The sequence below is a fragment of the Muscardinus avellanarius genome, assembly GCF_963383645.1.
Source record: "Muscardinus avellanarius genome assembly, chromosome: 11".
In the NCBI taxonomy this organism is placed as follows: Eukaryota; Metazoa; Chordata; class Mammalia; order Rodentia; family Gliridae; genus Muscardinus; species Muscardinus avellanarius.
This window is the reverse complement of record NC_137797.1, coordinates 9,562,246-9,584,231: the sequence shown is the minus strand read 5'-3', so window position 1 is coordinate 9,584,231 and position 21,986 is coordinate 9,562,246. Positions and strand designations below refer to the sequence as shown.

At 42.1% G+C, this 21,986-nt stretch overlaps 1 protein-coding gene across 1 annotated transcript in view; it reads right to left on the bottom strand.

Annotated features, from left to right (window-relative positions):
* Nucleotides 1-320: 320 nt before the first annotated feature.
* ENTHD1 (ENTH domain containing 1) overlaps nucleotides 321-21,986 on the bottom strand; it is a gene marked incomplete at both ends in the record, with an annotated part of 125,452 nt that continues 103,786 nt past the window's right edge. Inside the window, 2 exons of the mRNA XM_080704779.1 lie at nucleotides 321-949; nucleotides 20,359-20,754. Coding sequence (XP_080560905.1) covers nucleotides 321-949; nucleotides 20,359-20,754 — 1,025 coding nt within the window. The remainder of the gene's footprint in view (nucleotides 950-20,358; nucleotides 20,755-21,986) is intronic.

Here is a 21,986-nt window from a genome sequence, read left to right as displayed (position 1 = left end):
GAAGGTACACTCCAAACTCAGTCTCCCAGGGTCAGGGCAGAGGCTTATTAAGGATGAGGCTTGGATAGCTAGAAGAGACAGGGCTTCTCCCTGTTCACGGACCCCGAGGCTTTCAGGTGGTCACTCGCCACAGCTTCCACTACTGTTTAACTGGCTTTGGAAAAAAGTGCAGAACACAGAAGAATGTAATTCTCTGGTTTCAAATGACCTAATATCTAAGTCTGAATTATCAAAGGTGACTTGTTAATAAACTTGACAAGAAAAATTGCTGTAATGCAATGGGGACCTATAGGTTAATTTTGAGGGGGACTCATGTGAGCTCACTCACAGTGGCTGGAAGGTGACTGCCTTGCACCTGCGCTGCCCTCAGCCGACGGGGGGGCCTCTGGGGTTTCACTGGCCGGCAGGCTGTTCTCACTCATACTCACCAGGTGGCTACTGATGACATTGAGCTTTTGAATCACCATGCTCAGATCCTCATGTAGGCTAAGTATTGCATTTTTTACCTCCCCTAGAAGAACTTTAATGGAATTGTTTGCTTCAAGTTCCCTAGGCAAGCCTGTGATTGGTTGAATGCTAGAACAAGACGTAGAGGGAAATTGGTCTAAATTTTTGGTGGAAAATTCTACCCAATCACTACTGAAAATATGACTTGTCTTCTTTGCAGCAGAATCAGAATTTTCTGGAAGAATTTCCAGTAGACTGATGTTGTCGCTCTCCTCTTCATCAGAAGACACGAGGCCCCTGGGAGAGAAGGGCTGTTGAGCTCTGGCTATCTCATCTCTATGTCTAAAGGAGGCGCAACGTGACTGTTGATGGGACAGAGTCCAGAAGGAAGGTCCGGCCAAAGCTCGGTGCAAACGACGGATGGACTTCTCTTGAGGACCCGAGTCAGGAGACGACATGGACAAGGTAGAAAAGGAAGATGTTCCCTCAGAGGTAGTTGAAACTAAAATATATAAATGAGAGAGACAGATAGGTAACATACAAATGAGAGTAATAGGGTAATTCTATAATGAAAAAGCCTATGTAGAAGGTCCCAATATAAACTACTTTGAATTGTAAATGTTAAATATTCATAATAAGTCTTAAAAAACCCAAAGCAGGAAACTGAGAAAATCTATAGATGTATATATAGATATCAATAATACCATGGAAATGAGCCCAAAATAGAATTATCAACATTCATCTTGACTCTCAAACCTTGCCCAACATATTTTTATACTACTCTAAACGTCATCAGAGAGAGAAAACCACCAAGCCCCAACCTACTGACTGCCAATATTCTAAGTTGATATTTAAAGTTAAGTCTGAAAATGGCAAAATGAACTACTAGCAACAAATAGTGAGATTAATCTTTTTCTCTATACAGCCAAATACAATCAAGACTGAACCTGAGATCCAGAGCACTTTTGCACACACATGTAAATCATCTTTTTTTCACCAAGAAACTACAAACATAAAAAGCATTCTTTTTTTGTGTGTGGTCCTAGGGATGGAACCCAGGGGCCTCTACCTCAGGGCTATACCCCGGACCTATTTTATATTTTATTTTGTAACAGGGTCTCACTAAGTTGCTGAGAGCCTCACTAAATAGCTGAGGCTGGCTTCAAACCTGTGCAATCCTCCTGTCTCAGCCTCCCAAGTACTGGGATTACAAGTGTGCACCACCACGCCTGGCTCTATAGAAAGCACTCTAAACCTTTTCTTTCTAAAATTACAGATCCGAAAAATATTTACTCCCTTTCAGGAAAAATCGTGTTAAATATCTACTCTCATACTTCAATCTAAAGCTTTATTTTCCAAACTGTCCTAAGATACAGTGTATTCCTTATGAAGTTAGATGTTCTGTGAAAACAGGGCTCTGTAGACAAATAAAACTGGGCAACTGCATATTATGACTCCCATTAGGAGATTAACAATGTCCATTAGCTCACTGAAAATTCTGAGAAATCTACAGTATCTTATTCAAGTACTTTCCAAGCTTTTTAAACACAGAACTTTTCCTTTTCTTCTTGGAATATCTATCTGCATTTATTTATGGATACATGGTACAAATTGCTAATATCTGGTTTGGATGTCTTTGAGACTCACTCTGACTTGCTACTTTTTATTTTTTATATTTTGTGGTACTGGGGGTGGAACCCAGAGGCTTTCTCCCTCCGGGCTATACTCCCAGACCTATTTTATATTTTATTTGGAAACAGGGTCTCACTAAGTTGCTGAGAGCCTCACTAAGTAGCTGAGGCTGGCTCTGAACCTGCGCATCCTCCTGTCTCAGCGCGGGGATTACAAGCGTGCGCCACCACGCTGGGCTCTGACTTGCTACTATAAAAGGACTTATTGACTACACATCATAGAACAAAGAAACTGATGCTTGCCACGCAGTAAGTAGTGTGTGACTTTATTATTTTATTTTTCTCTACATATTCATGTTCCTCCTAAACTAAATTGAAACTCATAAAAATGTGGTCAGGGCAGGTGGCTACTCTCTATTTTTTGCCTCAAAGCCTGTGGCAGCCCATCTCCAGTTCTCAGCGAAAATTCCAATCACAAACTTTTTTTTTTTTTTTTAAATGAAATGAGTATTCTCAGCTGGTATAGCAGCAGGACATGAAAAGGAAAGCAGGAAATTCATCAGTGTTTGGTCAAGACAAGCCAAGTCCATTTAAGAATCTAGGTCGGTCTAATCTGGACATTCTATCCTTGGACTGGGATGCTGCAGTGCTAGTGGGCATGGCAGTGAGGAGGGCCTCCGGGTGTACTGAGGCTCGGTGCTAAGGCTCTGAACTGGGTATAAGATTGGCGGTTTCCCATCGGAGCACAGATACACGCAGGAGTCCGATATGATGATGTGCATGCCTTTATTCGTGGGAGTCGGCCGCCAGCCCCCGCCGGCCCGAGGGGGAGAGCGCACTTCTCTGTCTCGGGGCTTCTCTTTCATCAAGGGGCGTGGTCTCCTCTGGGAATCACAGGGCTCCGCCTCCTAGCTTCCGGCCCTGCCCCCTGCGGGGCAGCGGCTCAACCCTTTCACTGGGTGCACTTGGTGCCAGGGTCACAGCTGTCATCAGCACGTACCCCTCCACTCTCCTGCGCTGGCTCTCAGCTCTGTACATCCCATGACTTTCTCATTGCTGGCTTGTTCCCTTTTGATGTATGCCACTCTCCAGGAGGTCACTGAGAAGGATGCACCAGAGGAAAAGATCTGGGGAGCGTTTTACCAACGTGGGAATGTCTGCACTCTACTTTTAGGCTTAATGACAGTGTGGCTAACAAAAAATTCTAAGCCAGAAATCCTTTTCTTGAGCATTTTGAAGGCCACGTTTCATAGTCTTCCAATACTGCTCTGCAAGAGTTGACACCATTCAAATTCTTATTCATTGTTTGTAATCTGGCTTGTCTCTGGCTGCGAGATTCCTTCAGCTCCAAACCTTTCCTTGGGTTGTCCAGTCAATACTGTCTCCTCTGTTCTCTGTTTCTGGACCCTTTCTTGTTCAAATTTTGGGTTCCCTGGACTAGTCTTCCAATACTATTTTTTTCTTTCCCATTTTCTCTTCCTATGTCTATTTACTCTACTTCTTTGTAGAATTTGTCAACTTGAGCTTACAAGTCTACCACTGAGTTCTTAATTTCTGCAACTATATTTTTATTTCTAAAAGCTATTTTCTTTTTATTCTCAGAAATTCTTCTAACACCCTGTTCTTGTTTTATGGATACAACATATTTTCTTGAGGACATTTATGATAAGTTTTTCAACGAAGTTTTGGTTTTCTTTCATAGTGCAACTTGTTTCCTCCAAGTCATTTTTTCTTTGTTTTTGTCTCACTATTCCATGTGAGAAATGACTTTTTTTTTTTCAGATGTCTGGTACTCAATGTCTCCTTCTGATTAAGAATGAAGAATTAAGCTGGGCACATGTACCCTGTAATCTCAGAACTTGGGAGGCTGAGACGGAAGGATTGCAGATTTGTGGCCAGCCTCAGCAATTTATAGCAAGACCCTCCACAACTTAGTGTAATCCTGTTTCAAAATAAAAATAAAATAAAATAAAATGGGGCTGGTGGTATAGCTCAGAGGTAGAATGCCCCTGGATTCAATCCCCAGTAGCACCATCAAAAAAGAAAAAAGAAGAATGAAGGATTAAAAAAAAAAAGCTTTGAATGTGAATATAGAGCTTTTCCAACGTTGAGGTTTGATGCGTAGTCATCTGGGTGGGTTACCTGTTGAGGAACTACTAATGTCCCTATCTTTGGTTCTCTTCTCTGAGGCAAGTTAGGCTCTAAGAGAATAATTTTCCCATTTCCTGCCTCCATGGCAAGTTTCTGGTTAACAGTGTTCCTGGGGGCCTAGGAAAAGAGGCTGCAGCATTTGGCATTTGGTTGCTGGTTCATGTAGTTTGGGTTACAGTATCCATACACTCAGCCACCACTAGCAACTCTCCATCTACTCTCTCCAGACTCTGCCCGGAGGGTGAGGATTCAGGGTACCTGCTCTTCCTCTCTGGCAAGGTGAAGACTGGACTTCACTGAGGTCCACACAGATGCTTCCTAAGCCTCTTTATTTGGTGCCTTCTATGGTTTGGATGTGGTTTGTCCCCACAGAGTCATGTGTTGAAGTTTGGTCTCCAGTGTGGTGATGTTGAAAGGTGACAGAACCTTTAGGAGGTGACATCTAGTGGGAGGTAGTTAGGTCATTGGCAGTGCTGCCTCAAGGGATTAATGTAGTTCTTGTAGGACCCAGGCCAGTTCCCAGGGGACTGAGTTGTTATAAAAAGCAAGCCCGATTCCTGCATTCCTCTTTGGCTTCTTGTCTCATATCTTTACCTCTCACATGTATTCTTGCCATGATATCATCCACCATATTGTGATATAGCTAAAAGGCCCTCACCAGAGCCCAGATGCTGGCACCATTCTCTTAAATATTCAAAACTATGAGGTAAATAAACCTCTTTTATTGATGAAGTATTAGCCTCAAGTATTTTGTTACAGCAACAGAATAAAGACTAATATAGCAGCTGACGTGGAGAATTTATAACCTCATTTTAAAATTTTTATGTGGAACATGTTGAAAATGGCATACATTCAGACTATGCTTGGTACCCTCCCCCCTGTCCCCTTCCAACAGTGAGTGTCCAGGTTAACCATGCTATATTTGTATTTTTACACAAATTCGGATGTAGCTCCTTCATTAATCAACCTCAGCCTTCTTCCTCTCCCATCCTTCCATTCTAGCTTTGATGGGGTTTCTCCTCCATTGTCTGGAGTCCCTCTGGTATCCCTGCTACTCCCTAGCTTGGGCATATTAGAGAAAACATAAGTTCCTTCTCTTTCTGTGCTTGGCTGATCTCACTTAACATAATGTTCTCCAGGTCTTTCCATCTTCTTGCAAATGACATGATTTTTTTTATATAGCTGAGTAGAATTCCATTGTATTTCCCATAATTTTGCAATCCATTCATCTGTTGATAGAGACCTAGGTTGGTTCCATATTTTGGCTATTACAAATTGTTCTGCTATGAACATAGGTTTGCATATGTTAGTGTAGTTCTCTGATTTCAGCCCCTTTGGAAAGATACCCAGGAGTGGTATAGCTGGCTCATATGATGGATCCATTCCCAGTTTTCTAAGGAATCTCCACACTGATCTCCATAGCAGCTGAGCTAGTTTGCACTCCCACCAACAGTGTAAAAGAGTTCCTCTTTCCCCACATCCTTACCAGCATTTGTTGTTATTTGAGTTCTTTAAGCTTGCCACTCTGATTGGGGTTAGATGGACTCTCATCATAGTTTTGATTTCATCTCCCTGATGGCTAATGATTATAACCTCATTTTAAATATGAGGCAAAGAAATCTCAAAGAGGCTAAACATCTTTCTTATGATCACAAAACTAAAAAGAATCAGGATTCAAATTTAAGTATCTCTAATAGCAATGCACATGTTCTTAACCATTAAACATTCATACCATTCCATCATTTTGGAATGATTTTTACTATTATAGAATTATGTTAAATTCTGGGTTTGAAACTTAGAAGGTAACTAGGATAGCTAAGAGATTTGATAGCCTATCTCTAAAGAATAGTTGATAGATATGCTAATCCTTATCTAACAAGAGATAGTAGGAGAGAGAATGACAAACTGTATTTAATTATTTGAATATAATCACAAAACCTGGAAGTATCTTCCATTTCTCATAATGTGTCTTTTAGAGCTGTGACCAGTAGGTGAAATTTATAGGAAAACAGATTTTAGCTGCCCAATTACTAACAGAAGTTATAGTCATGGTTTTCCATATACAAACTGTGCTCCTTTGGGAAATGTTTCTTGACGCTCATGGAGTGCACACACACAGCCTGAATGACCTCAAAGTTTCATGCATTAGGTTGCATAACTATGTCCTTGATGAGACAGATTCTAAGATAGCAGAACTTCAAACACACTTGCTAGAGTACTAGAAAACTATGCTAGGAACAGAAGAATTTGAGTTTACTCTGGCCAGAAAGGATTTAACAAAACACCTATAAGCAGGTCAAGAGGAAAATAACAATTTAGTCATATATGAATATAATGCTACCATATATATAAAATTAACACAGTTATGAGAGACATATGATCGGACTAAGAACTCTGATATTTAACTTTATGTCATGGTTTTCAAAGTGCGGCAGCAGCATCTGGAAGACTTGAAATGAAAGTTCTTGGCTCCATTGCAGACCAGCCGAATCAGCAGCTAGGGGCTGGGCCCATAAAGCTGAATTTTAACCAGCCTCCAGGTGTCTCTGAGGCATGCTGGGGTAGGAGAACTACTGCTTTCGACTCTGTCCACCTTTCTTTTGCTTTGTGGCTATAACTGCTGACTAAATAGCTTATCGTTGTTTATAGTTCTGCAGCTCCATTCACAGGCTGCATAATGCTTTGCTTATAAAAGCCACTCATCTCTAATTACCACATCCCAATTTACTTTTGTTTCCAAACACTCCACAGCTGTACTCCATACTTCAAGCTGCTCTTCAGGGCCTTCTCTGCTGCCCATTTGCTTCCCCTTCTCTGGCTCCCTATAGAAGCCATCTAGAAATCTTGTTACATTTTGTTTGCTTCATATAATCTACTCAATAGAGCCGACATGCAGCAAATATTGCAAATAGGATGCAATAACTTTTTTTTGGTGTGTGTGTGGTACTGGGAATTAAACCCAGAGGCATTCTACCTCCAAGTTATACCCTCAGCCAATTTTATTTCTTCTCTAGAAATAGGGTCTCGCTAAATTGCTGAGGCTGGCTTCGAACCTGGGATCCTCCTGTCTCAGCCTCCCAAGCCCTAGGATTACAAGCGTGTGCCACCATACCTGGCTGCAATAAATTTATTTAAAAAATCTCACTGTGTCGCCAGTCGTGGTGGCACACGCTTGTAATCCCAGCATTCGGGAGGCTGAGACCTGAGGATTGCGGTTCGCAGACAGCCTCAGCTACTTAGTGAGGCCTCTGCAACTCAGTGAGAACCGGTTTCAAAATGAAAAAGTAAAAAATAGGGCAGGGGTGTAGCTTGGAGGGCAAATGCCCCTGGGTCCCATCCCCAGATCCGCAAAAATAAATAAATAATAAATGCAGGCTAATCGTTAAGCCTGCTCAAAACAGCATTGACAAAATCATTTCAAATGCTGATGTACTATCTTTGCTTATTCTTGTAAATAATATAGGACCATTTTATTAAGACAACTTTCAAATTAAAAGACATTTAGAAGAATTGTGCTGCAAAAATGTAATAACAAATAACTTTCTAGAGATATTTAATCCTTATTAGCTATAAATACAGACTTTTCTGAAAGTAGCATGTCCCTGGCTAGCTAAGCATTTTAAACAGTTTACTAAGAGTTTTTTTCCCCCATTCTTCAATTAATCTCTTTTAGTGTTCCTAGATGATATACAATGGCTATCAAGTTAACTATGCATACAAATTTAAGCATTCTAATCTTGTCTTGTAACATTGAGATTGTACATAAATGTTAATAGCAGAAATTATCTAAGAAGCCAAAAAATAGGAACAACCCAAATGTCTATCAGTTGATAAATTAATAAACAGAATGTGTATGTCTACACAATGGAATATTAAGGGAAATAATATTTCAAGGGATGAAATACTGATACATGCTACATGATATGGATGAACTTTGAAATATTTATGCTAAGTCCAAGAAGCCAGATAAAAGGCCACATACTGCATTTATATGAAATGTCCAGAATAGAAAAAAAGCCTCACAGATGAAGATTCCAATGTGCAGGCAGGGCAGGTGCCTCACCTAACATCAGAGTTTGTGTTGAGCTGCGATTATGAGCCCAGGTAGTCTGCCTCCAGAGCCTCTGCTCTCATAACCATGCTCTTCAGCCAATTACAAACCCTGATTTGGCTTTATGGCGAGGGTAGGCACATTCGATTTATTATCTAATCTTCCTAGAGCACTGGAAGCTCTGCCACAGTATTCCATTAGGTTCTTAGTGTCTCTTCTGAGGAGCCAGACAACTTTCAAATTGGAGTCCTCAAAGCCGGGTCTAATGGCACATGCCTGTAATCCCAGTACTTGTGAGGCTGAGACAGGAGGATAACATATTCAAGGCTAGCCTCAGAAAATTAAGGAAACCCTCAGTAATTTAGCAAGACTCTGTATCAAAACAAACAATTAAAAAGGCTGGGGAGCTGGGGGGAGCTTGGAGGTAGAATGCCATTGGGTTCAATCCCTAGCACCCAAAAAACAAAACCAATTTGTATCCATCTCAAGTTGACTCATATGTAGGCTAAAAGGAAAGAATTGTTACATTTTTATACTGCTAGGTAACCAGTTTTCCCAATACCATTTGTTGAAAAGGCTGTCTTTTCTCCAATGTATGTTTTTGCACCTTTGTTGAAAATCAATTGGTTATAAATGTGTAGATTTATTTCTGTATCTTCTATTGTGTTCCATTTGTCTTTGTGTTTTGTTTTTGTGCCACTACCTTTTGCCAATACCATGCTATTTTTATTATTATAATAAAATTTTTTTAAACATTAAAAATTTTAAATTTAAAAAATTCATCAAGAAGTAAAAGAAAAAACAATAAGTGCTGGTGAGAATGTGGGGAAATTGGAACTCTTCTGCATTGTTGGTGGATTGCAAATTAGTTCAGCCACTATGGAGATCAGTGTAGAGATTCCTCAGAAAACTGAATGGATCTACCACATGATCTGGCTATATCACTTCTGGGTATTCTTCCAAAGGAATTGAAATCAGAGAACTATAGTAATATATGCATATCCATGTTCTATAATTTGAAGTCAGGAATTGTGATGCCTCCTATATGGTTCTTATTGCTGAGTATTGCTTTGGTGATTCTGGGTCTTTTGTTTCTCCATATACATTTTTTTTTTTTGGTGGTACTGGGGTTCCTGGAAGCCCTTCTACCTCCGGGCTACATTCCCAGATCTATTTTATAATTTTTATTTAGAAACAGGGTCTCTTAAGCCAGCGCGGCTGGCTTTGAACCTGCGCGATCCTCCTGTCCCTGCCTCCCAAGTGCGGGGATTACAAGCGTGCGCCACCACGCCCGGCTCTATATACATTTTTTTTTGTGTGTGGTACTGGGGGTGGAACCCAGGGGCTTTCTACCTCCAGGCTACAATACCAGACCTATTTTATATTTTATTTGGAAACAGGGTCTCATTAAGTTGCTGAGAGCCTCACTAAGTAGCTGAGGCTGGCTTAGAACCTGTGAGATTCTCCTGTCTCAGCCTCTCAAGTACTTGGATTACAAGTGTGCACCACCATGGGAAGTCTTCGATCTTGTCTTGTTGCTGTTCTGAATGTCTCCTGTACATAGATGTCCAAGTCTGTTTCTATGAGAAATTCTCTGAAGAGATTTTTAATATCCTTGGTTTGTGCTTCTAGACCTTCTTCAATGCCTATTACCCGTAAATTAGATCGCTTCATATCATCCCATATTTCTTGGATGTTCAGGTCATGTTGTTGTATTGTCTGTACTATATTGTTGACTTTTAGTTTTGAATGAGCTGTCTTCCAAGAATGATACTCTGATTCCCATGTGGTCTAGTCTGCCAGAGGCGTCTCTATTGAGGTCTTTAATTCATTAACTGCTTCATTTCACTCTAAGCCTCTTTTTGATTCTTACTTAGGGCCTCAATTTCTCTAATCCTATGCTCTTTCATTACCTGCACACTCTTTCTGAGGCCTTTGATCATACTTTTGGCGTTTCCTCCATTGTACTGGTGATCTCCCTTGTTGAGTTGTAGGAGTTTATTGTTTCCTTGATGTTCTTCATGCTCATGTTTTCAGAGTTCTCAGGTTTGTATTTCTGTTGTTTGGGCATCTTTGTTGTCTTTGTGTGTGACTCCTGTGTTTGTTATTCCTTTATAATAAGGTCCATGCTGGGGGGGTATGTATTTGCCTCTAATCAAACTTTTGAGTTAATCTCCTAAAGCCTCATTAACAAGATAAAGTTCTTAGTGCAGGCAAACAGGAGTCTCCTATTGGCTGTAGGCCACTTTGCTTTTCAGGCCCAAACTCAACAGGGCCAAAGACTACAATGTTCTCTTTGAGCCTGCAGCCTACTGGTTGGGATTTAATGCCCCACAGACACCACCACTACTCTGCTGACTGTGAACCTGTGAAACTGCATAGTGCTGCCCTTTGGCCTCAGTGGCCACTTTGTCTAGGCTCAGCAGGGCCAGAAATTGCTATGTTTCGAGTTTGTGGCCTAGCTCACTAAGCTTTGATGGCCTGGGCACACCACTGCTGATCTACTGGTTATGATTACACGGAGCACTGTCAGTCACTGGCATGTATGCACACCAGACACAAATTCTGATGGTAGAGAGTGTTGAGTCCCCAGCCGGTAGCTGTGATCATGTGAACCACTGCCGGCCCCTGGCTTCCCTGCTTTCAGGGACCAAGCTCTGGCAGAAAGAGCTTGTACTATTTGGAGCCTAGGGCTTGAGTAGTTTAGTTTTTAGCCCTAGGAACACCGCTGCTCTGGGTAGCTGCAATCACATGAGACCTTGTTGGCCTCGGCCTTTGGTGCCTATAGCACTCAAACATGGCTGGGCGTAAGTTTATAGTTTTCTGAGCCTGCAACTCAGTAGGCTATTTCACCCCACCGATACAAGGCTGGCTGTCCTATGGAGATCACTGGAGACCCTGCAAGGGCATGGGGAACTATTGCTTCTAGGTCTCCCATCTGAATTTCCCTAGGGGCTGTCTGCTAATTGATGTTTCTGCTGTGTTTGACTGTAGCCCCACCCCCACCTCTGCAAGGGTGATTTGCAAATTCATGGACCCCATGGGCTGTCTCCCCCTAGGACTGTTTGTTAACTCACAGTCTTGACAAGTGCTACTGAGTCCCTGCAGGCAGAGACAAGTTCAGCTGCGGTGCAGGATTTTGCTGCATAATCTAGCTGGGCTGTCTATCTAGGGAATCCAGTCTTGTCAAGATGGAGAGAAGAGTGCAATTGATTTTGATGATGGTCTAGAGTCACTGGCTCCCCAAGATTCTGCTGCTTCTTTGCTGGAGTTGGTCTCTCTGACCCCCGGGCCCCAGCAGCCAGTGGCACTGGGGTGAACACGCCAAGATGGTGCTGCTGCTCCTCTCCGCTCACTGGTGACCTGTGGAGCTCTTTTCAGTCTGCTGCTCTCTCTGCTGCCTCCAATTCCACTGCAGTTTGTCATTTTCCTGTTGACTTCTGGCTGCTTTTCTTTCCTTGCCAAGAAGCAGTCTTCCTGCTGGCTGAGTCTCAGAGTGCCTCAAACACTGTGTCTCCCTCTACTCTATCATTTTTTTTTTTTTTTTTGTGGTACTGGGGTTCCTGGAAGCCCTTCTACCTCCAGGCTACACTCCCAGACCTATTTTATACTTTTTTATTTCTGTAAACAGGGTTTCTTAAGCCAGCACGGCTGGCTTCGAACCTGCGCGATCCTCCTGTCTCCGCCTCCTAAGCGCGGGGATTACAAGTGTGCGCCACCACGCCCAGCAATATATGTTTATATTTAAAGTGCTTCCCTTACAGATAGCATGTAGCTATTTGATCTGAAAGCACCTTCCTTTTAATTGGAATGCTTATTCTATTTAAATATATATATATATATATATATATATATATATATATATATATTTTTTTTTTTTTTTTTTTTTTGATACTGGGGGTGGAACCCAGAGGCTTTCTACCTCTGGGCTATACTCCCAACCCTATTTTATATTTTATTTGGAAACAGGGTCTCACTAAGTTGCTGAGAGCCTCACTAAGTAGCTGAGGCTGGCTTCAAACCCGTGCGATCCTCCTGTCTCAGCCTCCCAAGCGCGGGGATTACAAGCGTGTGCCACCACGCCTGGCTCCTATTTAATATTTTTTTATTGGTGCTTTGTAGTCAAACATCACAATGGAATACAAAACTTGTGAAGATATACAAGCACATATCCATCTAATTAGCCTTTATCCAATCCCCATCCCATTCCCTCCCCCTCCCTCAATCTCATGTTTGATTTGATTAACTTTGATATATTTGTTTAAGTACATCATGTGTTTTAAAGAGATTCCATCTTCTTCCATCCCATCCCCTCTGATTGGTCACCTTAATTGCTCTTTCATAGGGCCCTTTCCTCAACTAGATCTCCTATTACCTATTTCTTCCTAGTTTTTGCATATTAGGGATTTTTTATTTTCTGTGATATTTCTCTGTGTACGCATTGCAAGTTCTGATCCCACTCTTGAAGGCCTCGGCACCAGCCTGGACACCTGGCAGACTCTGATCCCGGCCTCGCTGGCTCTAGCACCGGCCTTGCCTCATGGCAGGCTCTGATCCTGGCCTCGGAGGCCCCAGCACCGGCATTGCCTTAAGGCAAGTTCCTATCCCAGCCTCGCTGGCTCCACCTACAGTCTCATGGCATGGCAGGCTCCAATCCTGGCCTTGTTGGCCCCAGTACTGGCCTTACCCCTCAGCAGGCTCCGGTCCCGGCCTCGGAAGCCCCAGCTCTGGCCTTGCCTTATGGCAGGTGCCCCGGGATGACCTCAGCAGGCTCCGATCCTGGCCTTGGAGGCCCCAGCACTGCCCTTGCCTCATGGCAGGCTCCAATTCCGGCCTTGCTGGCCCCGGCACCGGCCTCATCCCTTGGCAGGCTCCGATCCCGGCCTCGGAGGCCCCAGCACCGGCCTTGCCTCATGGCAGGCTCTGATCCCAGCCTCGCTGGCCCTGACACTGGCCTAACCCCTTGGCAGACTCTGATCCTGGCCTCGGAGGCGCAAGCACCGACCTTGCCGCAAGGCAGACTTTGATCCCAGCCTCGGAGGCCCCAGCACTGGCCTTGCCTCACGGCAGGCTCTGATCTCAGCCTCGCTGACCCTGACACTGGCCTAACCCCTTGGCAGACTGTGATCCTGGCCTCAGAGGCGCAAGCACCGACCTTGCCGCAAGGCAGACTTTGATCCCGGCCTCAGAGGCCCCAGCACTGGCCTTGCCTCATGGCAGGCTCTAATCCTGGCCTCGCTGGCCCCGGCACCAGCCTCACCCCTCGGCAGACCCCGATCCTGGCCTCGCTGCCTCCAGCACCGGCCTCACCCCTCAGCAGGCTCCGTTCCTGGCCTCAGAGGCCCCAGCACTGGCCTTGCCTCATGGCAGGCTCTGATCCTGGCCTCACTGGCCCCGGTACTGGCCTCACCCCTCGGCAGGCTCTTATCCTGGCCTCGGAGGCGCAAGCATTGGCCTTGCCTCATGGCAGGCTTCAATCCTGGCCTCCCTGGCCCTGGCATTGGCCTCACCCCTCGGCAGGCTCTGATACCAGCCTTGGACAGAGGCCCCAGCACTGGTCTTGCCTCATGACAGGCTCCAATCCCAGACTCACTGGCCCCAGCACCCGCCTAGCCGCCCAGCAGGCTCCTATCCTGGCCTCAGAGTCCCCCACACCGGCCTTGCTGTGCAACGGGCTCTGGTCTCTGTCACTATAAGCAGGTCTCTATTTACATTTAATGTATTATATGGTTGGATTTATATCTCTTTTGCTATTTTATTTGTCTTTTCTGTTCCTCCTTTCCTTTTCTCTTTTGTGTTAATCAAATATATTGTTAGCATTGTATAGTAAATCTACAGGATTTTAGTTATTTCTATTTCCCTTTGAAAAGTGTGACTTAACTTCCATGTTTAACTTTGTAAATTATAGTTAAAATTGTACAATTTGGCCAGGCATAGTGGTATACCCTGTAATCCTAGTACTTGGGAGGCTCTGACAGGAAGATTGAAGGTTAGAGGACAGCTTTAGAAACTTACTGAGAGCCTGTTTCAAAATAAAAAATAGAAAACAGAGCTACAGGATGTAGTTTGAAAGTAGAATGCTACTGGGTTCAATCCCTAGTGCCAATGAAGAAAAAAAAACCTGTATTGTATATTATAAAACACAGAAACCTTTCAATGGTATAATGCCACACACTCCCCTGTTCTTTGTGCTATATTGTTTCATTGCATCTATATACGTTTTATTTGTTTGTTTATTTATTTATTTATTTATTTATTTATTTATTTATTTATTTATTTATTGGTGGTACTGGGGTTCCTGGAAGCCCTTCTACCTCCGGGCTACACTCCCAGAACTATTTTATATTTTTGAAACAGGGTCTCTTACGCCAGTGCGGCTGGCTTTGAACCTGTGTGATCCTTCTGTCTCCACCTCCCAGGTGCGGGGATTACAAGCGTGCGCCACCACGCCTGGCTATATACGTTTTAAATGATAAAATACAGTACTATATAGTTTTGCTTTAAACAGTTATATGCACTTTTTTCATGGTACTGGGAGTGGAACCCAGGGGCTTTTCTACCTCCGGGCTATACTCCCAGACCTATTTTATACTTTATTTGGAAACAGGATCCAAGTTGCTGAGAGACTCACTAAGTAGCTGAGGCTGGCTTTGAACCTGTGCTGTCCTCCTGTCTCAGCCTCCCAAGCTCTGGGATTACAAACACAGCCATCACACCTGGCTATATGCAATTTTTAATGAGAACAAATACATAGTATTTTATATTTACTTACATGTTTATTACTTCCAGTGTTCATCATTCATTTTTGTAGAATCAAGCTACTATCTGGTATAATTTTGCTACTTGTGAAATACCTGAAAATATTTCTTCACTTTACTAGATATAGAATTCTGGATCAGTAGGTTTTGTCTTTTAACACTTAAAAGATGACTTTCATTGTCTCCTCATATGTGCTCTTATGATGAAAAAGCAAGCATCATGCATATGCTTGCTCCTTGTTATATAACAATTTTTTTTAACTGCTTTCCAAATTTTATTTTTGGAATTCAGTTATTCAACCATAATATGCCTAACTATAGTTTTCTTTGTATTTATTCTGCTCAAGCATTTTGCATCTGAAGGTTTATTTCTTCCACCAATTTGGGGAGCTTTTGGCTATTATCTAGTAAATAAAAAAAAGTTCTGCCTATATCTATTTCCCTTGCCATCTGGAACTCCAATTATAACCATTTTAGGCTGCTTTATATTGTCCCAGAAGACTCTTTTTTTTAATATATTTCTTTCCATTTTTAAGATTATATAATTTCTCTTGCTCTATCTTCCAATTCATTTACTCTTTTTTCTTTCATTTCTTTTTTTTTTTTTTTTTCAGTACTGGGGAATACAGAGGCATTCTACCTCTGAGTTATACCCCCAGCCCTATTTTTTTTTAATTCTTTGTTTTGAAACAGGGTCTCATTGAGTTGCAAAGGGCCTCACTACATAGCTTAGGCTGGCCGTGAACTGCGATCCTCCTGTCTTAGCCTCCCAAATGCTGAGATTACAAGAGTGCACCACCACGCATGGCTTCCTTTTTTTTTTTTTTTTATCATTTCTATTCTGCTGTTAAACATCTCCAGAGAATTTTTCATTTAAATACTTTATTTTTGACCTCTAGAACTTCTCTTTAGTTCTTTTAAACTAGCTTTTATTTGCTAAGATTCAATTATCTGTTCATTCACTGAGTTAAATCTTTGAATGGTTGCTTTATGGACTTGCCTGCTAATTGTACCATCTGGGTCATCAGAGGGTTAGTTTCTGTTGCCTTCTTAGAGCTTCATTTTAGCTTATGTTTTCCTATTCTAGGTATCTAGAGGACATACTGCATAGTCTCTTGAATCTGTCATAATCTTTCTGAAGAACAATTTTTGTTCTACTAAGAAGATAACTTGCCTGGACTCTTCAAATTGTCATCTTTGCAATGAGAAGCAGCTGAAGTTTTTTCTCAATACTTCCAGAAAAATTTTTAATATTTTCAGACTCACTGGGGTGTACATTGTGTAACTGAGTAGTCAGTAAAGAATTTGGGAAGAGTTTATAAGCCTCCTTCCTTCTGAGTTTCATTCCCTTTTAGGGTTCCTTTATTACTCTCCAGGTTCTTTGCCAGGACTGAACTCCCTCTTTTGACACATTAGACTATGTAGTGGTAAGACTCTGCTAAGTGGTACAACCACACACCAAGACTTTTCAGAGTCTTAATTTCAGCTACTATGTTTTTCAGCTCTAGTATTTCATTTGGCCTTTTAAAAAAAATAGATACATCTGGCCAGGCGTGGTGGGGCGCACTTGTAATCCCCGCGCTTTGGAGTCAGAGACAGGAGGATTGCGCAGGTTCGAAGCCAGCCGCGCGCGCTGGCTTAGGAGACCCTGTTTCCAAATAAAAATGTAAAAATAGGTCTGGGAGTGTAGCCCGGAGGTAGAAGGGTTTCCAGGAACCCCAGTACCACCAAAAAAAAAAAAAAGATACATCTGAAGAAATTCTCCATCTTTCCATCTGTTTTCTTGATCACATTAATCGTAATTATTTTAAAGTAGCTACCTTATAATGTTAGAATCTATATTATCTGTGGATCTGTTTCTATTGTCTATTTTCTCCCACATTTCTGGCCATTTGTTCATTTCCTGTTATATTTGATATTGTTGGTGCAAAAATTTTTTTTCACCAAATATTATAGAAGCTCTTAAGAGAATACTTGTCTTCCAGAAGATAGATGGAAGATAAGTTGACCGCTTTGCTCTAGCTGAAGCTATGTGTCAGTACATGTGACGACTGTTCTATTTCTGGTTTCTTCTTACTCCTAGAGTGTAGTTGTGTGTGTGTGTGTGTGTGTGTGTGTGTGTGTGTGTGTGTTGCTGGAGATTTAATACAGGGGCATTCTACCTCCGAGCTATACCCCCAGCCCTATTTTTTTTTTAATTTTATTTTGAAACAGGGTCTCACTAAGTTGCAGAGGGCATCACTAAGTAGCTGAGATTGGCTGTGAACCTGAGTCCTCCTGTCTTTAGCCTCCCAAGTACTGGGATTATAAGTGTGTGCCACCACGCCTGGCTTAGAGTATAGTTCTGATCTTAGGGTATAGTCTGTCAGAGGACTCAACTGAAAATCGAAAGAATTTACCAGGGGCCCTATAATTTGGCATACTTGAGTTCTAATTGATATGTCTCCTAACATATCAAGATTATTAGAGTCACTGTTTAATTTTTTGGCCGTTTCTTTCTTTTTTAGTAACATACTTTTATTGGTGTATTGTAATTATACATCATAGTGAAGTTCAATATGATACAATGTTGGCTGTTTGTTTGTTTGTTTGTTTATTTATTTATTTAGCGGGTCTGGGGATGGAACCCAGAGGCATTTGACCTCTGAGCTACACCCCCTGCCCAATTTTTTATTCTTAATTTGAAACCGGGTCTCACTGAGTCGCGGAGGCCTCACTAGTAGCTGAGGCTGTGTGCGAGCCACCGTCCTCCGGTCTCAGTCTCCCGAATGCTGGGATGACAAGCGTGCGCCACCGCGCCCGGCTTAATGTTGGCCTTCTAGAGCTGTTTCACATTTATTTTCTTTTTTTCACATTTATTTTCTTGATGTATCATCCAGAATATATGCATTTTCACAGTTAGGTAACTGCACAAAGACTTCTAGAATTTCTTTGTGATTCCTTATGTTCCTGTAATTCCCCAAATTCCAATTCCAATTCCCAAATTCCAATTTTGTGTCCCAAGCCCAATGAGACTGTAGAAAGTCCAGGCCTGTGATCTAAAGTGTGTGTGCGTGCGTTTGTGGACTGAGGTAAACATGGGATTCATCTCAGTGTTCGCCCTGAGATTTTTTTTTTATGCTGGGGATTGAATCCAGGGCATTCCACCTCTAAGCCATACTTCCAGTCCCTTTTATTTTTTATTTTGAAACAGGTCTCACTGAGTTGCTAAGACTGGCCTTGAACCTGTAATTCTCCTGTCTCAGCCTCCCAAGTATCCCTGAGATCTTGATCCATTTATTTTGTGCTCCGTACTTTGATTGGCGTATGATACTGCAAACCAACTTTTATAGCTTTCCAGCTTTATTATCTTTGGTGATAGGGTTAGACAAATACTATTTTATTTCATTATAACCAGAAGCAAAAGTTCTCCTTGCTAACTGGTTTTAGAAGAATGTCTTGCTATATTTTATTAATTGTACTTGGTACAGAGAGTGGCCAAGTTATTTTAATTATCTTTTTGTGGTATTTGTGAAAGAGACGAACCGAAAGTACATTGCGAAAGAACTTCTCACAAGACAGCCACACACAGAAGCTATCTTAGCTCTCATAACCAGGACTAATTGGTTTCCACATCAGTAGTCTCAGCAGAAGACTTAATTTGGTGACAAAACTAAGAATCATTTTTATTATACTTTGGCTATTCAAATACCAAAAAGTTCTTGAAAGAGTAGTAGGAGAATCTTTTATTATTCATTGACCTTATTGGAAGGAAAATAAATTTCTTTAACCTCAACAAGGTGGCTTCCCTTGTTTGTATTTGTATGTCCTTTTCCTTTTGATCTGTGACTGAAGCAGTTTCAAAGACTTACATTGAAAGCTTTGAATTTCTATGAGTTGGTAAGCATTATCAGACATAAGAACCAATAAACCTACTACTTAGTCTTTAAAATATATATGAGCAAACATCTTTCACCAACTTTCAAAAAGAAAGTATAACTATATATGAAGAATTTAATAACTGACAGCCATTGACCTGCAGTCCCAACAGGCTTTATCCTTTATCATCCAGTCTAAACAATACTGTAAAATCATCTTAAATGTTTTATGAAGACATAAAAGGAAGTGATCCCTTGCCCTTTTTGTGTAATAGGTACACAGCCCTTTATTTTATTTATTTATGTTTTGCAGAACTGGGGATTGAACCCAGGGGCATTCTACCTCTAATATACAACCCTAGCCATATTTTTATTCTTTATTTTGAAACAGGAACTCACTAAGTTGCAGGGGGCCTCACTAAGTAGCTGAGGCTGGCCAGGAACCTGCAATCCTCTTGTCTCAGCCTCCCAAGAATTGAGATTACAAACCTGTGCCACCATGCCTGTTTACACAGCCTTTTTATTTTATTATTATTTTTGGTGGTACTGGGGTTCCTGGAAACCCTTCTACCTCCGGGCTACAGTCCCAGACCTATTTTTTTATATTTTTATTTGGAAACAGAGTCTCTTAAGCTAGCAAGGCTGGCTTCAAACCTGCGCGATCCTCCTGTCTCCGCCTTCCAAGTGTGGGGAGTACAAGCGTGTGCCACCACGCCCAGCTTACATGGCCCTTTTAAAAGAGAGTGCACATATATATGCATGATGACCACTTCCTTTTCATATAGTTTTTTTTAATAAGTAATCTAAATAATAGAAAGTTCGTAGTTAAGACGGGCATGGTGGCGCACGCTTGTAATCCCAGCATTTGAGAGGCTGAGACAGGAGGATTGCACAGGTTCGGAACCAGCCTTGGCTACTTAGTGAGGCCCTTTGCAACTCAGTGAGACCCTGTTTCAAAAATAAAGAATAAAAAATAGGGCTGGGGGTGTTGCTTGGAAGTAGAATGCCCCTGGGTTCCATTCCCAGTACCACAAAAAAAAAAAAAAAGAAAAAGAAAAAAGAAAAGAAACTTCGTAGTTAACATTAGTTTCTTCTAGTTTTGTTTGCACTGAAATTACTCAGGACTTATGGCTAAAATATTCAGTCAAATACTTGTAATGTGCAGTGATAAGTTAATCTATTAGCCCTTTAAAACAAAGGGGGCACTTCTTCAACTAAGAAGTACCTCTGTGATATTTACATTTTAATATCACTGGTAAAGAGTGAAAGGAGGGGACCAAAAAGGAGATAGAAAGCAGAGAAAGTAAAAGAATATTGAGAGAGGAAGAGAGAGAGGGAGGCGGGGCTGGGGAGAGAGAGAGAGAGAGAGATAGAGAGAGAGAGAGAGAGAGAGAGAGAGAGAGAGAGAGAGAGTGTGTGTGTGTGTGTGTGTGTGTGTGTGTGTGTGTGTGTGTCAGACTCACCCCAGGTGGTCAGGGTCTTGAGGTTTGCATCCTGTATCTGGGCAGTGCTTGCCTGCTCTGGCTTCTGAAGTTCCTTGTTGATCACAATCTCCTTTGCTGGGTTAAATGTCTTGAATGAGGGAGAGACATAGAGTGTCTCTACAGAGGACTTGTTACAGAAGGTAGAATCTGATTTTGACATCCTCAAATTGTGGCTAATAAATTCTTCTTTATTCAACGGCCCAAATGCTGGTAAAGCTGTCAATGTTTCAGAATGCTTTGTGGTTTCCGGCTTTTCCTGAGGCATTTGCAAGGGGTTTTCTGGTAGAGTATTAGTAATGGTGTTGTCTGATTTCTTGTCCATACTCTCATTTGTCTGCAGAGATGTTTTTTTTCCTGAGGGAGCAGGTATAGCATCTGTAAAGAAACAAATAAGAACTATAATAAAAAAAAACTGGAAACACCCTATTTCAAAACCACTGCCAATTTAATAAATGAGGGTTTTAATGCCCTAACAGAATTTTTCCTTATTTAGTCCTCTGTTTTCTTACTATGATTCTATATTCTGTTTAAAGCACATCCAAGCTATAATTGATGCCTTAGTCATTTGGTGGCTGCCTTCTCCTCCCTCTTCACTAAAACACGAGGCAAGAAGAGCTTCAAATAACTCGTCTTTAAATATTTCTCCCTTCACCCACTCATCTAGTCTCTTAAACCACTCTATTTTAGTAACTTCAAACCTTCATGTTTTACAAGATAAACTAGAGAAAATATGCCACATCACAGTGTTGTACCCTTACAGAAACCTCAGCTACAGAGAAGCTCCCCTGAGGCGAGAGCCCCTGCCTCTCAGTGTCTGGAGGAGGCACATTAGAGAATCCCAGTGCTTCAGGTAGCAGCGTCATTTCAATACATCCTTTGTCTTTGTGGAAGAAAGAAATAATCTTTCAGTGCTGCTGTGGTGATTACAAAGTTGTAAGTTTTGCCAGTTTACATCTCTGTGTCCATTTTAGTCTTTAAAATCACCAAAGCAGCCGGGCGTGGTGGCACACGCTTGTAATCCCCGCGCTTGGGAGGCGGAAACAGGAGGATCGCGCAGGTTTGAAGCCAGCCGCGCGCGCTGGCTTAGGAGACCCTGTTTCCAAATAAAATGTAAACATAGGTCTGGGAGTGTAGCCCGGATGTAGAAGGGCTTCCAGGAACCCCAGTACCACACACACACACACACAAAAAAAAATCACCAAAGCACCGAGAACACAGCCTAAGATAAAACAGACACACACTACTGCAAATGGAAGGACCAAAGCAACTGTAAGAAACTGAAGTTTGAAGGGGCATGGATCAGCTGGGCGCGCGGGCACACGTTTGCAATCCAGTACTTGGGAGGTGAGACAGGAGGATCACGGGTTAGTGGCCAGCCTCAGCTACTTAGTGAGGTCCGCCACAACTTAGTGAGACCCTATTTCAAAATAAAGAAAAAAACTAGGACCGTGAGTGTAGCTCCAAGGTAGAGTGCCCAGTGTCAGGGGAGGGGGAGGGACAGAACGGATCTGGCATGTCTCCTGAATCCACGAGCTAAGGGCCCAGTCTGAGTTTCTAAAGGCAAACTGCTATCAGCAGTCCCAGGGCTTGCTCTCAAAAGTTTCACC